At 44.2% G+C, this 15,643-nt stretch overlaps 1 protein-coding gene across 1 annotated transcript; it reads right to left on the bottom strand.

Annotated features, from left to right (window-relative positions):
- Positions 1 to 11,391: 11,391 nt before the first annotated feature.
- Positions 11,392 to 12,321, bottom strand: LOC137560891 (olfactory receptor 10A7-like). The gene has a single exon (XM_068272050.1). The coding sequence runs from the start codon at positions 12,319 to 12,321 to the stop codon at positions 11,392 to 11,394; it is 930 nt and encodes a 309-aa protein (XP_068128151.1).
- Positions 12,322 to 15,643: the final 3,322 nt, after the last annotated feature.

Genomic DNA, 15,643 nt, shown 5'->3' with positions numbered 1-15,643 from the left:
TAAAGTCCTTCTAAAGCAAATAAAACCTTGTACTTGAAACCTGATTCAAATTAAACAATTGTATATATCCTCTTACTCCTAAAAATGACTTTTAGATATCACACAGTTTAAAGATATTTTAAAACTTAAAAAAAAGTGCTTAAACATATGCACTATTGACCTTTTTTATCCATCCACTGCTCTCAGAAGTCCAGTTCTTCTCTGGCAGGAAAGTATTTTATGCATGTATCTCATTAACAGTGAGGGACACTATACACTGACTGGGTCCAAACTGGAGACATAATTTCAGTTGCTGAATAGTAACTCTTTCAGGCAGAGAAAGAAGAAAAGCAACACACAGTATTATTTGTGCGCTAGGCACTGTACATACATACTGTATGTCTATTTGATCATGTCACATGCCACTTAAGGTACTTGCTGACAGCACAGAAGGCATGGAGGTAAGTATGCTACTTATACTCAACTGACCGGCTGTTGTCATTAGATCTAAACTGTTGATATGGTTATTTCATACTCTCCATAACCCATGAAGCTAATCTAGTACAGCTTTGGCTTTCAGCAGTTTGCATTCAGGTTACACATCCAGCCATACAATGTAGCTGAGAGACAAGAATTATCACCAGGAACCTAGAAGGGAATGAGGAGTAAAACAGGAACTTTAACCAAGGATTAAGCTTCATCCCAATCAGTAGCAGATACCATCTTTCCTACAAGAAATCTTTACCTTTTCTCAACTAGATCGTAAGGGTAGTCTGTGTGGCTGATATTGTGGTAAAAACCCTCCCACAGTGTGATGTCATGACCATGGTCCTTACCGTTTGCTGTCTGTGAACCTCAATTAAATGTGGAAAACAGTGGTGCTCAGCAGAGCTCGAATATTCGAGTAGCTCGAATATTCAAGCTCTTTTTCAGCTATTCGAGCTCGAATACCGAGCTCGAATAGCTGCAGCTATTCGAATGGGCTATTCGAGTTAAATCGAATAGCCCATTCACTATTCGCGCTATTCGAGCAAACAGCGCTATTCGAGCTCGAATACCGAGCTCGAATAGCGTCATAGCCCAGATTGATGTCCTTAGAGCCAATCAGAGGGCTCCCAGGCCCTCTGACGGCAGCCAATCACAGAGGGGGACCCTGGCCAGCCCCTACCCTATAAATAGCGGCCGCCATTTTAGGTTTTTCCGTCCTTGCCTGACTTTGTACAGAGAGAGAGATCTGCTCCTTTGTGCTTTGGCTTAGCAAGAGCTTTATTGTGGTCAATCACCTAGCGTTTTTGCTCACATACACCTCCTATATACACCTATATTGTTGTTAGTTAGATAGACATTGTATTTTAGTTAGTAGCTTGTGTGTTACATAGAGACAGCCAGCTGCTGCAGGCAAGCTTACACAGCTTTAGGCCTCAGGGCCTTGCCTGTGTGGGCACAGCTGTCCTCCTGTCCTCTGTTAGTTTATTTCTCATCTATACCAGTGTTTCTGCTGTCCTTTACTACTGAGTGATTGTATTTTGTAGTATACTGTAACTGTACTAGGACACTCACTGTCACTGTTTGTTCGTTCATAGCTCCTGCGTGTGTGCGTGCACTGTCTGTACAGTACACACACTCTATTTCCTTCTGATTACTACTGATTATTGTAATTTCTAGTTGTACTTACTGTACTAGGGACACTCAGTCACTGTTCATAAGCTAGCTCCTGCGTGTGTGCGTGCGTGCACTGTCTGTACAGTACACACACTCTATTTCCTTCTGATTACTACTGATTATTGTAATTTCTAGTTGTACTTACTGTTACTACTTACTGTACTAGGGACACTCAGTCACTGTTCATAGGCTAGCTCCTGCGTGTGTGTGTGCGTGCACTGTCTGTAGTGTACTACACACACTCTATTTCCTTCTACTGAATCTGATTACTACTGATTATTGTATTTTCTAGTTAGTGTACTAGGGGACACACTCACTGTTCACTGTTCACACTTACTGATTACTGAATTATTGTATTTTGTATTAGTACTGTACTAGTAATCACTTAGCGATCTAATCACTTAGTGATTAGTGTCACCTCACCCACCAACCCACTCCATTAAAGTACCCCACTTTTTCACCCGCCTTTTAAAAAAAACTTTTTTGTTTACGCCCAAAACATCAAAGATGTCTGGAAGTGGCAGCCAGCGCGGTTTGGGCAAGGGGAAGGGCAGCAAGGGAATCAGGAGGAGAGGGAGCAGCATTGTGGCAAGCCGCGGCCGCGCCACCATGCACAGTTCTGCAGCAGCAGCAGCTGCGTCAGTGGCTAACATTCCGCCTCTAGCCACTGGCCGTGGACGCCTTGGGCGCTGCCCAGCAGGAGCATCTGCAACTCACGCTGCAGAGACACAGCAGCAGCAGCAGCGTGTAGTACCTGCTCCTATTTTCCTCCAGCTGGGTCGGAAACGTCCCATTGAGGAAAAGGATGCAGCCACTGTGGTGCAACTGATGACGGAGGATGAGCAGCCCGCCATCAGCTCTGCATCTGAGGCCTCCACCCTCACCACCACCACCACCCCTGTTCGCAGCAGCCGCCCAGCAGGGCCTGGGGAGGAGACCAGTTCACCGTCACAAGTTGGCGACCTGTCACTCAGCAGTATTTTTACCCCAGGCACCATCAGGGTATTGTCTGCTGTTGTTGGCGATTTGGAGGAGGAGATGCTGATGGGCACTTTGGGGGATGAGGGATTGGACAGCAAGACTGTGGCGACAGTCAAGCAGCCCATCCATGCATCAGGAGAGGAGTTTGGGGGGTCATCATCCCAGCAGGACATGTTTCAGGAGGGGGAGGATGATGATGACACAGTAACAGACAAAGACTGGGTGCCACCAGCTCCTGGGGATGTCGTCGTCAGCAGCTCTGAGGAGGAGGAGGATGCGCTTGTGGGCCTTGCAAGGAGGCGCATCATTGCAAGCATTGGCAGCAGTAGGCAGGACCCGCAGCCTGCTGGTGTCTCAGGCTCAGCAGCAGCAGCAGCAGCAGCATCTGCCAGTACCACCACAAGCCGCACCCAACCCCCCCCCCCCCCCCCCCAACCACCACAATGAGACAGGCAGCAGCGGCTCCAGGCCGTAGGGGGTTGTTCTTGTCACCAATCTGGCGATTTTTCACAATGCCCACAGTGTACAGCAAGTACGCCACTTGCAACCACTGTCAGCGGAAGTTGAGCCGAGGTGCAGACCCCTTAAAGTTCAGCACCAGCTCGCTCATCAACCACCTTGCTGCTAAACATTTCCACCAGCATGAGGAGTTCCAGAGGCTGAAGGCATCTGGTGCTGGCAGTGGCACCACACCCATCACTGCACAGCCTTCAGCAGCAGCAGCAGCAACAGCAGCCACCCGCCCTCCTGCTCCTCCAGCAGCACCAGCAGGAGTGCGGAAACGCACTGCTCCTCCCCTCTCTGCAACTCCTGCCGCCGACACTGAGGCCTGTTCTGGCAGCCAGTCCTCAGTGGCCTCTTCTGCTGTGTCCGCTGATTCCCGTGCTAGCAAAAGGCCACGCCAGAGCCTTTTGAGAGAGTCCTTCCAGGGGGTGGTTAGGGCTCTGCCTCCCAGCAGCCGTCGCGTGCGGCAGCTGAACGGCTTGCTGGCACGGGCCATGTGCTCCCAACTCCTGCCGTACACGCTCGTGCAGGAGGGGAGCGACATGCGTGCGCTGCTTGCTTGTGCAGCCCCAGACTGGCAGCTCCCCAGCAGACACTTCTTTGCCCGCAAGGCCATTCCTGCACTGCACCGCTTTGTGATGGCCAATGTGGAGCGAGGGCTGGAGCACGCGGTTGGTGAAAGGGTACACGTCACCATGGACTCCTGGAGCAGCCGCTTCAGGACAGGACGCTACCTGTCCTTCACTGTCCACTGGGTCAGCTTGGTGGAAGGGGGTGAGGATGGGAGAGCAGCAGCGGGCACAGCAGCAGCAGCAACACAGTTGGTGGTGCCACCCCGCAGGGTCAGGGGAACTGCAGCAGGTTCCTCCGATCCTCTGCCATCCTCCGGCACACCTGGCCAAACCCCCTGCCTCAGCAGCAGCGTGAAGGCCCGCCACTGCCAAGCGCTGCTGCAGTTGGTCAGCCTTGGGAAGACCAAACTGACTGCAACCCATGTGTTGGCCAAACTCCAGGAGCAGGAGAGGATTTGGCTGACCCCCAGAGGCCTCAGAGTCGGAGAGGTGGTGGCCGACAATGGGGCCAATCTGGTTGCCGCAATTGACAGGGGAAACCTGACCCACATCCCCTGTCTTGCCCACCTGCTGAACCTGGTGGTGCAGAAGTTCTTGCGCACCTACCAGGGGATGGGCGAACTGCTGGAAATGGCAGGGAATGTTGTGCGTCACTTCCGGCGCTCGCCTGCAGCCTGTGCGAGCCTGGAAGACGTGCGAAAGGAGCTGGAGCTGCCACGCCATCGGCTGATCCTTGACGTTCCAACTCGCTGGAACTCCACCCTGGCGATGTTGGAGCGTCTGGTTGAACAGAAGCACGCTGTCAACCAGTATCTTGCCCTGGCCACTGTTTCCGCCGCTCAGAAAAGGGTCAAGACCAGCAACATCCCGTCCATCGTCCCCGATGACGACTGGAGGCACATGCAGCAGGTGTGCTTAGTGCTGGCTCCCTTTCTGCAGGCCACTAACATGGTGAGCAGGGACCATGCTATGGTCTGCGAGTGGGTGCCCCTGGTTTGTCTGCTGAACAGGGCCCTTGATGCTTTGCTAGAACAGGGAGCGGCAGCCTTGGACCAGCAGGAGCGGCAAGCAGCTGCACAGTCCACCTCTGAGGGGGAGGAGGAGGAGGACTTGGTGGAGGTCCCTGACCTTGCTGCTGATGAGGGGGATCAGCACAGCGCAGCTGAGTTGGTGCGGGGGTGGAGAGAGGATGAGGCTGACGAGGCAGAGGAGGAGGATGAGGACAGCACTGCCGTCGATGTGCCAGCACACGTGGCCCGCCTCTTCCCAATGGCAGCGCACATGCTGACGTGCCTGCGCAAGGACCCCAGGGTGATCCAGATGAAGCAGAGGGAGGACATCTGGATCAGCATGATGTTGGACCCACGCCTCAAGGGGAAGTTGAGCCAGTTCCTGCCGCCTGCAGGAGGAGAGCAAGCGCAACAAATAAGGAGCTTGCAGCAGGCCCTTGTTGAGCGCTTGGAGGAAGCCTTCCCCCAGCCTTCCACCCCCACTGTCCAGCCACAGCCAGCACAGAGGCAGCAGCAGGTGCCTGCATCCAGCAGCAAGCGCCCCACAGACCTGCTGTCTCTCAGCAACGAGCTCTACAGGACTGTAGAGGCTCCGGCAGCAATGACTAGAGAGGAGGTGCATGCAGCAGCATCCTCCTCCGGTCACAGCCAGCGCCTAACCCGATGCCCCTGTTGATCCCATGGAGTATTGGGTCAAGCGCCTGGAGATCTGGAGCGAGCTGGCGCAGTACGCCCTGGAAGTGCTGTCCTGCCCCCCTTCCAGCGTGCTGTCCGAGCGCTGCTTCAGTGCAGCTGGTGGCGTGGTCACCGAGAAACGCTCACGTCTGTCTCACAAGTCTGTGGACAGACTGACGTTTCTCAAGATGAACCAGGCGTGGGTGGAAGGCGAGTTCCTGGCCCCTGTTGTCGGCGAGAGGGGGACATGAACTGGCTGCCGGAAGAACCATCGTTAATGTGCCTTACCACCCTTTACCACCTCCTGGCTCCTGCTCACTAAGCCAGCCTGGTTCACTTTGACTATTACGTCGCCTGCAGCCACACATTTTACATCTACAGTGGGCTGCTGTGTACTGCCCTTCTGCTGTCTGTCTGTCTGTGTTTCCCACTGCCAGGGTACACAGATTTACCTTCTGCTGCCGCTCTGCCACCAGCTATTACGTCAAACAATAGCTGCCCCTGCTGCCTGTATTTACCTTTAAAAAAAAAAAAAAAGGTTTAATTTTTCTGAGGTGCCCGGGTTGAAAACTGTGTTGTCCCAGTTGTGTATTGGACACGATGTGGGCTGCACGACCGATGTCTGGGACCTCCTGTTGTGTTTATTTACAGCCCTGGTATCACCGCTAGGTAACAGGGCTATTATGTCACGCTGCCTACCTACCTGCTGCCACACTCACACTACTCCTCCATTCCTCCTGCTGTTGATGCTGTCTGTCTGTGTTTCCCACTGCCAAGGGTACACAGATTTTACCTTCTGCTGCCACTCTGCCACCAGCTATTACGTCAAACAATAGCTATATCTGTGTAATTTGCTGTACAAAAAAAAAAAAAAAAGTAAACCATTGAAAAAAAAAAAAAGGTTTAATTTTTGTGAGGTGCCCGGGTTGAAAACTGTGTTGTCCCAGTTGTGTATTGGACACGATGTGGGCTGCACGACCGCTGTCTGGAACCTCCTGTTGTGTTTATTTACAGCCCTGGTATAACCGCTAGGTACCAGGGCTATTATGTCATGCTGCCTGCCTGCTGCCACACTCACACTACTCCTCCATTCCTCCTGCTGCTGCTGCTGTCTGTCTGTGTTTCCCACTGCCAGGGTACACAGATTTACCTTCTGCTGCCACTCTGCCACCAGCTATTACGTCCAACAATAGCTACTCACATTACTCCTCCATTCCTCCTGCTGCTGCTGCTGTCTGTCTGTGTTTCCCACTGCCAGGGTACACAGAATTACCTTCTGCTGCAACTCTGCCACCAGCTATTATGTCAAACAATAGCTATATCTGTGTAATTTGCTGTGAAAACAAAACAAAAAAAACATTAAAAAAAAGGTTTAATTTTTCTGAGGTGCCCGGGTTGAAAACTGTGTTGTCCCAGTTGTGTATTGGACACGATGTGGGCTGCACGACCGCTGTCTGGGACCTCCAGTTGTGTTTATTTACAGCCCTGGTATCACCGCTAGGTACCAGGGCTATTATGTCACGCTGGGTAGGGGGAGACAGAGTCACGCTGCCTGCCTCATTGACTGCCTGCTGCCACACACTCATCCTCCTCCTCCTGCTGCTGAATTTACCTCCTGCTGTCTGTGTGTTTCCACTGCCAGGGAGCACATACAATGGCGCTTCCACCATGCGCCACCAGCTATTTGTTACGCTCAAAAATAGCTGCATTTCTTTAAAAAAACAAAAAAAATATATATACTTTTTATTAATACTTTGTGATATTATTTTTAGAGGTGTCCGGGTTGAAAACTGTGTTGTCCCAGTTGTGTATTGGACATGATGTGGGCTTCACGACCGCTGTCTGGAACCTCATGCTGCGTATTTACGGCCTGGTACCACCGCTAGGTACCACACAGCCTATTATGTCTCGCTGCCTGCCTCATTGACTGCCTGCTGCCACACAATAATCCTCCTCCTCCTGCTGCTGCTGCTGAATTTACCTCCTGCTGTCTGTGTGTTTCCACTGCCAGGGAGCACATACAATGGCGCTTCCAACATGCGTGCGCCACCAGCTATTTATTACGCTCAAAAATAGCTGCATTTCTTTAAAAAAATATATATAAAAGAGAAATAAGTGAAGAAGAAGAAGACGATATAGAAGAAGAAGAAGATATAGAAAAAGAAGAAGAAGGAGAAGAAGAAGAAGATATAGAAAAAGAAGAAGACGAAATAGAAAAATAATAAGAAGAAGAGGATATAGAAAAAGAAGATATAGAAAAAGAAGATATAGAAGAAGAAGATGACGAAAAAGAAGATGATAAAGAAGATGAAGAAGATGAAGATGAAGAAGATGAAGAAGAAGAAGATGATGATGAAGAAGAAGAAGATGATGAAGAAGAAGATGAAGATGAAGAAGATGAAGATGAAGAAGATGAAGAAGAAGAAGATGAAGAAGAAGATGAAGAAGAAGAAGATGAAGAAGAAGAAGAAGATGAAGATGAAGAAGAAGAAGAAGAAGAAGATATAGAAGAAGAAGATATAGAAGAAGAAGAAGAAGAAGATGAAGAAGAAGAAGATGAAGAAGAAGAAGAAGAAGAAGAAGATATAGAAGAAGAAGATATAGAAGATAAAGAAGATGAAGAAGAAGAAGAAGTATATACACTACTGAACAGAATTTTGGACACAACTTCTCTTCTCTTTCCACCTTTTTTTTTTTTTTAAAGGAACATCCCCACATAATCACTTGCTGTTGTTACTTGGGAAAAAAAGATGTTTCTTGCATCATTCACCCTCAAAACAAGTGTTGGAAGCTATTTAAGGCCAATTCGAATAGTCAGCTCGAATAATGAGCTCGAATACCGACTCGAATAGTGAGCTCGAAGTCCGAGGTCGAATCGAATAGTAAAAAATATTTGACTCGAATATTCGACCGAATTCAAATAATTTACTATTCGAATTCGACCAAACTCGAATAATAAAAAGGGGTATCCGAGCATCACTGGTGGAAAATAACAGTTGTTTCAAATGGCCGAGGAAGCAGTATCTCCATCTGTGCATAGAACTCTCAGTAAATGAACATTCTGTACAGATCACCTGGCAGGACTAAGGCTGTGGCCACCTGTGTGTCTGTCATCTACAGAGCATGCGACCATGCGAACATGCTGATGTCATAAGGCATCGCTGGGTATCACAGTCACAAGGCACACTAGTGGACATATTGCGCAGCGTAGTATGTCCAGGTCGGATGTCAAAACAAGCTGAATTGAAGGAGAACGGAAGGTGACTCTGGGACATGCGAGGTGGGGTAAGACTCTGCACAATTCCCCATATACACACAAGGCATCCTTTTTCAAATCAGTTAATCACTAAGGTATCCTTTAATGACTGTTGGTGACCATAACGCTATCATTTTAATGACATGGATATAGTGATGGCCTCCTACCTTATGGGTATGTCTTGGACCACCAATCTCACCATTGCCCATTATGACATAAAGTGATGGATCAAATTACTCTGTGATGCCTATGCCTAGACAATGGCCTCAATTCACTAAGATCATGCTGGAGATAATAAGGCAAGAGAAAACGTACCACCACACAGTAAGAGAGTTATCTTATCTCTTCATTCCTTACGTTACCTCCTCTGTTGTTAAAGGGGAACTTCAGCCTAAACAAACATACTGTCATTATGTTACATTAGTTATGTTAATTAGAATAGATGGGTAATATAATCTCTTTCCCACCCTGTTTTAAAAGAACAGGCAAATGTTTGTGATTCATGGGGGCTGCCATCTTTGTCATGGGGGCAGCCATCTTTTTGGTTGAAAGGAGGTGACAAGGAGCAGGAGACACAGTTCCAACTGTCCTGTGTCCTGATTACCGCTCCCAGCTGCACACGCTAGGCTTCAAATGTCAAATTCAAAATGTAAAAAAAAAAAAAATTGCACCAAAACAGCAGAACGAGAGCAACAACATCAGAAATCCCATCATGCTTTGCACAGCATCAGGGGAAAAAAGCCCGGGCAGTTTTCTTCTGTGCAGCTAAAAATGAGGCTTGGATAAGAGAAACAAAGTTCTGATGCTGTGAAACTGTTAAAGAAACACCAGGCCTTTTCAGTGCTGCTGAGTTGATTTTTAGTCCGGAGGTTCACTTTAATTTACCTCCTCTGTAGTTATTTTCACACGCAGTTAATAAACAGCCTGTCTTTAACTCTGGATTTATTTTAAGGATTGAAGTGTTAACTTAAAGACAGAAGAGTTAACTTTAGGTTTGCCTGAGGTAAAAGGTTTCTTAAATACGACATGCCTCATCACCATGGTGACCACTCTAGAAACGTTATTAAAGACAGGAGATAAGCTTAGTGAATTGAGGCCAATGTCGTTTTGTTTTGTGTGTGTGTGTGTTTTACTATATTTATTTTGAATGTGTTTAATGTTTAATGTGTTTATCAGTACAAAACAGGCCTCTTGGCATGATTCAGTAAATTAATCTAAAGTTACAACTCTTTCTTTATTCATATATATATATATATATATATATATATATATATATATATATATATATATATATATATATATATATATTTATATATGTATTTATTTATACATGTTGCTTCAGTACATCATCTTTGAGAGCTGGATACAGATATTTTCCCATCATATCATATGTGGATTTTACCAAATCCACCATTTCCACTGACAAGCAGTTTTTCACTGGTTTCATTGTATTATGCAAGCGGTAGTCAAATGCGATAAGCCATACCAATAACAATTGCTTCAACTGTCTGTCAAATTTAAACTGATTGTTGTCAGTTTAAAGGGAACCTTAATTTAGAAAAATATATTTATAATAAACACATGATGTACCTGCAGTCAGTTTCTGTCAGAAGCTCGTCATTTTCATCTAACAAACATTCCTCTCAGTTCTGACAAGATCTAGTCAGAACCTGACAGCCCAGTGGACCTGTAAGAAATACGATATTGCTGAAAATATTGCCTCAACAATGGGATATTAATAAAGACAACAATACCGATTTCTCGTAAGTTCTAGGTGCTCGTTTGGCTAAGAAATACACATCAACAACAGTATAAAAAAGTTTATATTGCAAGTGGTATTTGCGATACAGTTACAGATACTGATGAACTACAGAAAACAACATGTACAGAGCAATCCAACCATAAACACACATAAAGTTTAGGAAACAATGACCACAATGTATCCATTAATACATAACATTAGTGCAGCTTCCCAATATATCTTCTAAATACAGCCCACAATGCGCAGATACAGCTTACCTAGCCATGGTTTCCCGCTAACAGCTCCACCAGCCCATTAAAGCCAAAGACCCCCTCACAGCACATGGTCAAAGACAATATACCCCTTGACTCCACCCCCTCACCCTACATCACATCCCTTTGAGGAGGAGGCTCAGTGTCATTGGCTGAAAGGATGCAGATTTAAACTTTATCTCCGCCTAAGGTCAGTTAAACAGGAAGTGAGTCTTTTGTCTCTAGGGCTTTTGTTTAACTGTTGCTTGTGAAAGAAGAATCCAGCACCCAGACTATTGTTTACCTGTGTGGATGGAAAATGGCTACTCAAACAAACAAAAGCTTTGAGACCTGTATAGCTCATATCTTACAGACCTTTTCCACTTTATCTGTTTCTGTCAGTTATAACTGAAAGGACAACTGATGTGCAAGGCAATGTCCATGTTTCCCTAATGGCTCAAGTGGACGATATTACAGGTTAATGGAGTGATAACCTGGAAACTGGTCATCGCCATTTTTAAAATGGAGGACGAAGAATTCCATTGATCACAGTAGACAAACCACGGGAAAGGAGAAAGGAATTGATGACTAGACTATGCAGGAGGTAAGTATGTCATGTATTTTTTCATTTTTCAGTTCAGGTTTGCTTTAAGTATTTTAACTAAATAGTGTTGGAGGAGAGTTGGTACATTTATTTTGCATCAACCAAAAACCTGCAATAACCATAGATAATGTGTGGCCTTGGAAATGACCATATATGTTATTTCCATTCATTAATGCTTTTTTGAATTGCTGTTCTTATTTCCTTGTTCCGTAGGCTATAAATTAGGGGATTAAGTAGGGGAGTAAGCACAGTGTATAGGAGAGACTGGACTTTGGTTAGTTCAACTGAAAGACCATTGGATGGAATTACATAAAGAGATATTAAAGTTCCATAATATGCACACACTACTGTCAAATGGGAGCTGCAAGTGGAGAAGGCCTTCTGTCTACCACTGGAGGTTGAGATCTTCATGATGGTCATAAGTATGAAGGTATAAGTTACAATAATGAAGCCAAGAGGAAACGCTGTAACAGGAAGGCCCACATAAAGCTTCAAAATTTGAATCACAGTGGTATCTGAACAGGAAAGTTCCAGCACTGGAACTGGGTCACAGAGAAAATGGTCAATAACATTTGGACCACAGAACTTTAGCTGCCACATTTGGCTGACTGTTATTATGGTTAGAAAGAAAGCAAGAACCCAAGACCAAGTCACTAGGTGAACTTGTAGCTTGAGGTCCATTATGGAAAGATACCGAAGAGGATTACAGATAGCAAGATATCGGTCATAGGACATCACCGTGAGTAGAAAACACTCTGTGATTGCAAAGGAACCAAAGAGGTAGAGCTGAGTGATACATCCAGAAAAGGTTATTGATGCCTTACTTTTCAGCAATACGGATAACATGAATGGAATGACGATGGTGGTAATAATGACATCTGACCATGAAAGGTTGGCTAAGAAAAAATACATTGGAGATTGTAGGTTCTTTGACACTATCACTAATGCAATAATTAACAGGTTGCCTATTAATATAGAAATGTAAATTGCTAGGAAAAATATAAAAAGCGGAATTTTGAAGTTGTGGACATTCTGAAAGCCAAGAAGCCAAAATTCTTTGACTGAGGTCTGGTTCTTCCAACTCATTTATTGTTTAGATCCTTGAAAGCAAGAACAGAGTAACCAGGTTTCAATGAGTTATGATGCATTATCTTTATACACTGCTAATTTGCTTTTCTTATAAAAAAAAAAACAACAAAAAAAAAAATCCCTGAGGAACTTTGGGAATAAATATTGCTGAAAATTGTATATCATTTTTGTTACCATTATTGTACTAGTGGATATTTAGGAGAGTACAATATCAGCAATTTTACTGTTATTGTACTGCGTACATCAAAAAAGGGCGTCGGGAAAAAAGGGCGCTTTTTTTTCCTGTTCGGCGCCCATTAAACGATATTTATAATGGGAGTGAATGGGGCACCCTTTTTGTCCACTTGTCTCATGCGCCCAAATCTCCTGCTTCCATTGTACGAGCATATTTTCCGTATAGTACAATATTGGTAATTTTAGTAGGTATTCCGGAGAGTACAATATCGGTTATTTACTAATATTATATTATCACCTCAGCTTTTCCAATTCTCACATAAACCTTCCCTGCCTCTATGCCTAACACTAACCTACCCATTTACCTAAGCCATTCTACCTGCGCCTAGTCCCTCATTACAGTTAATAGCCAGGACAACAATACAAGCATTTTAATCAGTGTGCATTGCAATACACATTTGGTATGCAATGCGTATTGTTTGAACTAGGCTGTCCAATATCATTGCAATATTTTTTTAGGTCATAGCAACCAGGTCAAGCACCAACTACAACTCGAAGGGTTCCTTCTAATATGTCGAGCTCGATCTGTCTGGTTCTTAGTGAATCTTTTTTTCAATCATCTTGGGTAGATTCTACACAACACAAATGTAATTTTGTATGGAGTAACACATGTAACGCTATTTATAATTAGTCTTCTCAAGTTTGGTCTGTTAAAAAAAATCAAACATGGGAGTCCACAAACGGTAAGACACATTTCAGTATCCAGAATTATTAGGCAACCTAGCTAAATCTGAATCATGCCAAAAGCATTTATTTACAGGATTCTAAAGCTACAGGTAGCCATTTATTATATCAAGGTGGGACTTACCAATGGTACAATTTAAATGTTCCTTATGTTTGCAGACCAAGTGACAAAGGCACAAGAGATGAACCAGGAGGACACTTTTTTCAAAACGCATGAATTCAGCCTAATGGCATTTTTTTGTAATTCTATTCCAACAGATTATTTTCAAATTTTCTCTCGATTTCGAGTTTAGGAAAAAGACATGAAAACATGGAGAAGGTCATGTACACTAGTACGTAAGTAAATACTGTATTGGAGAATAATGTAAAATGTTTTAATACTGATTGATTCACAACTTAAAATTAATTTCATTCACACTTATGCCAGCTGGAATAAAATCCAACTTTAGAATTGAAATTAAAAGTTAAACTTTATTTTTTTTTTTATCTTGTAGTGGAGGGCTGAGGGAATGTTAATTAAGCATTTTGTTTCGAGAGACTCATCATGAAAAATGAAGTTCATCAAATGCCCTGTTTCTGGAAACCAACAATGAACGTATCCATGCAAATAATAACAGGTGAAGCGCTGCCATCTTCAGCTGTAAGCAACAGGGCTGAAAATAATTGTGAAATGATGATTATTCGTAAAGAGTCACTGAAATAAAATAGTTAATATGTATAACATTTATAGAAGCTGGATGAAATTACAAAATTACAATTGCTCTAGACACACTGTGATGGAAATGGCTTGCTTTAAACGTGTGATGTATATTTTATATTCTTGTCTACGGTGTGCCGTACAAAGCACTCCACGTGTGGCGGCAAACAAGTGTTCAAACAAATTATTTTTAAATACAGTAATTGTTAACATTTTCTGTAAGTGTTTAATTATCTTCAGGTGGAAAGAATGCCATTAGGTAATAGGGAGCCACATTGGAATATTTTGCTTTCCAATGAACTGCACTAAAAAGCCCTCAACCAAATGCATGATGCAGTATAAAATTAAGTATTTATATAGCACAGGGATTTAGACCTAATTGATCAATTCAAGTTGCCCACTGTCCGTTAAAGGGGTTTACAATGTAACCAAGACTTTTTCAACCTTTTTACCCTGGAGGAACCCTTCAAATAATTTTCTAATCTCAGGAAAACCCTGAATTAATGGAGAAAGAGGGGATTTATTTTATAGTAGAATTGGTCATCAAAAGTTGGTGAGGTTAAACACTTTATTATTGTAATAGTCCCCATTCCATGCTTCTTGTTTACAGGGCACCCATTTCATGCCTTCCATTATTGGACTACCCATTATAGTTGCCCGGTGTCAGGGCTTTCTCTCTTTCCTCTTCAACTGCTATACACACATCCTTAGTGCTGGCATCCCAAATGTTTATTCATCACCATCACCAATACAATGTGTCATAACAGTCATATGGCCATTGCACTAGTGATACACAAGTAGGGAAGCTAGAATTCAGGATGGGCAGAAAATGAGTGAAGAGGACACTGAGAAACTAGGGACATCATTTTTAACCGGTTCAGCACCACAGTGCTGAAAATCTCATGCATCCGAGCAACGTTTACCTCCCATTCATTCGCCTATAACTTTATTGCTACTTATCACAATGAATTGATCTATATCTTGTTTTTTTCCACCACTAATTAGGCTTTCTTTGGGTAGTACATTTTGCTAAGATTTATTTTTTTCTAAATCCATTTTAACAGGAAGATTAAGAAAGAAATGAAATAAATTCATTATTTTTCAGTTTTTGGCCATTATAGTTTGAAATTAATATATGCTACCATAATTAAAACTCATGCATTTTATTTGCCCATCTGTCCCGGTCATTACACTGTTTAAGAAGGAATCTGCACTATTTAGTGATTTCTTACGATGTCTGAGACAGTTCTGCATGGCTTTCTAAAAACCTACCAATATTTTGTCTCAGACTCTCTGGATAAATGTTTCCCAGTGTTCCCTCCTGCCACCCTCCCATCCCCTCCTCTCTCCCTGCCCATTCACTCCCTTTAAGAGGAGGATATTGGAGGGTGATAGGAGGGAATACCACAGAAAGCCTGTCTCTTCCTGTCCAAAATCTTTACTTGGGGAGGTAAAGATGAGCAGAGGAACAAACAATGCATTGAGGTATGTGGCTGGGTCCCCGGTTCGAATCCCAGCCAGGGCACTATCTGCAAAGAGTTTGTATGTTCTCTCCGTGTCTGCGTGGGTTTCTTCCGGGCACTCCGGTTTTCTCCCACATCCCCCCAAAAAAACATACAGATAAGTTAATTGGCTTCCCCCCTAAAAATTGACCCTAGACTACAATACATACACTACACAATAGGCATATGGGAATGGTAGGGA

The sequence above is a fragment of the Hyperolius riggenbachi genome, chromosome 3, assembly GCF_040937935.1.
Source record: "Hyperolius riggenbachi isolate aHypRig1 chromosome 3, aHypRig1.pri, whole genome shotgun sequence".
Taxonomy (NCBI): domain Eukaryota; kingdom Metazoa; phylum Chordata; class Amphibia; order Anura; family Hyperoliidae; genus Hyperolius; species Hyperolius riggenbachi.
Note: the sequence above shows the minus strand (reverse complement) of the source record. Positions and strands in the feature narration are given on the sequence as shown.

Excerpts from the sequence above, each read along its gene's own strand:
- LOC137560891 (XM_068272050.1), bottom strand. The coding sequence starts at position 12,321 with ATGAGTTGGAAGAACCAGACCTCAGTCAAAGAATTTTGGCTTCTTGGC.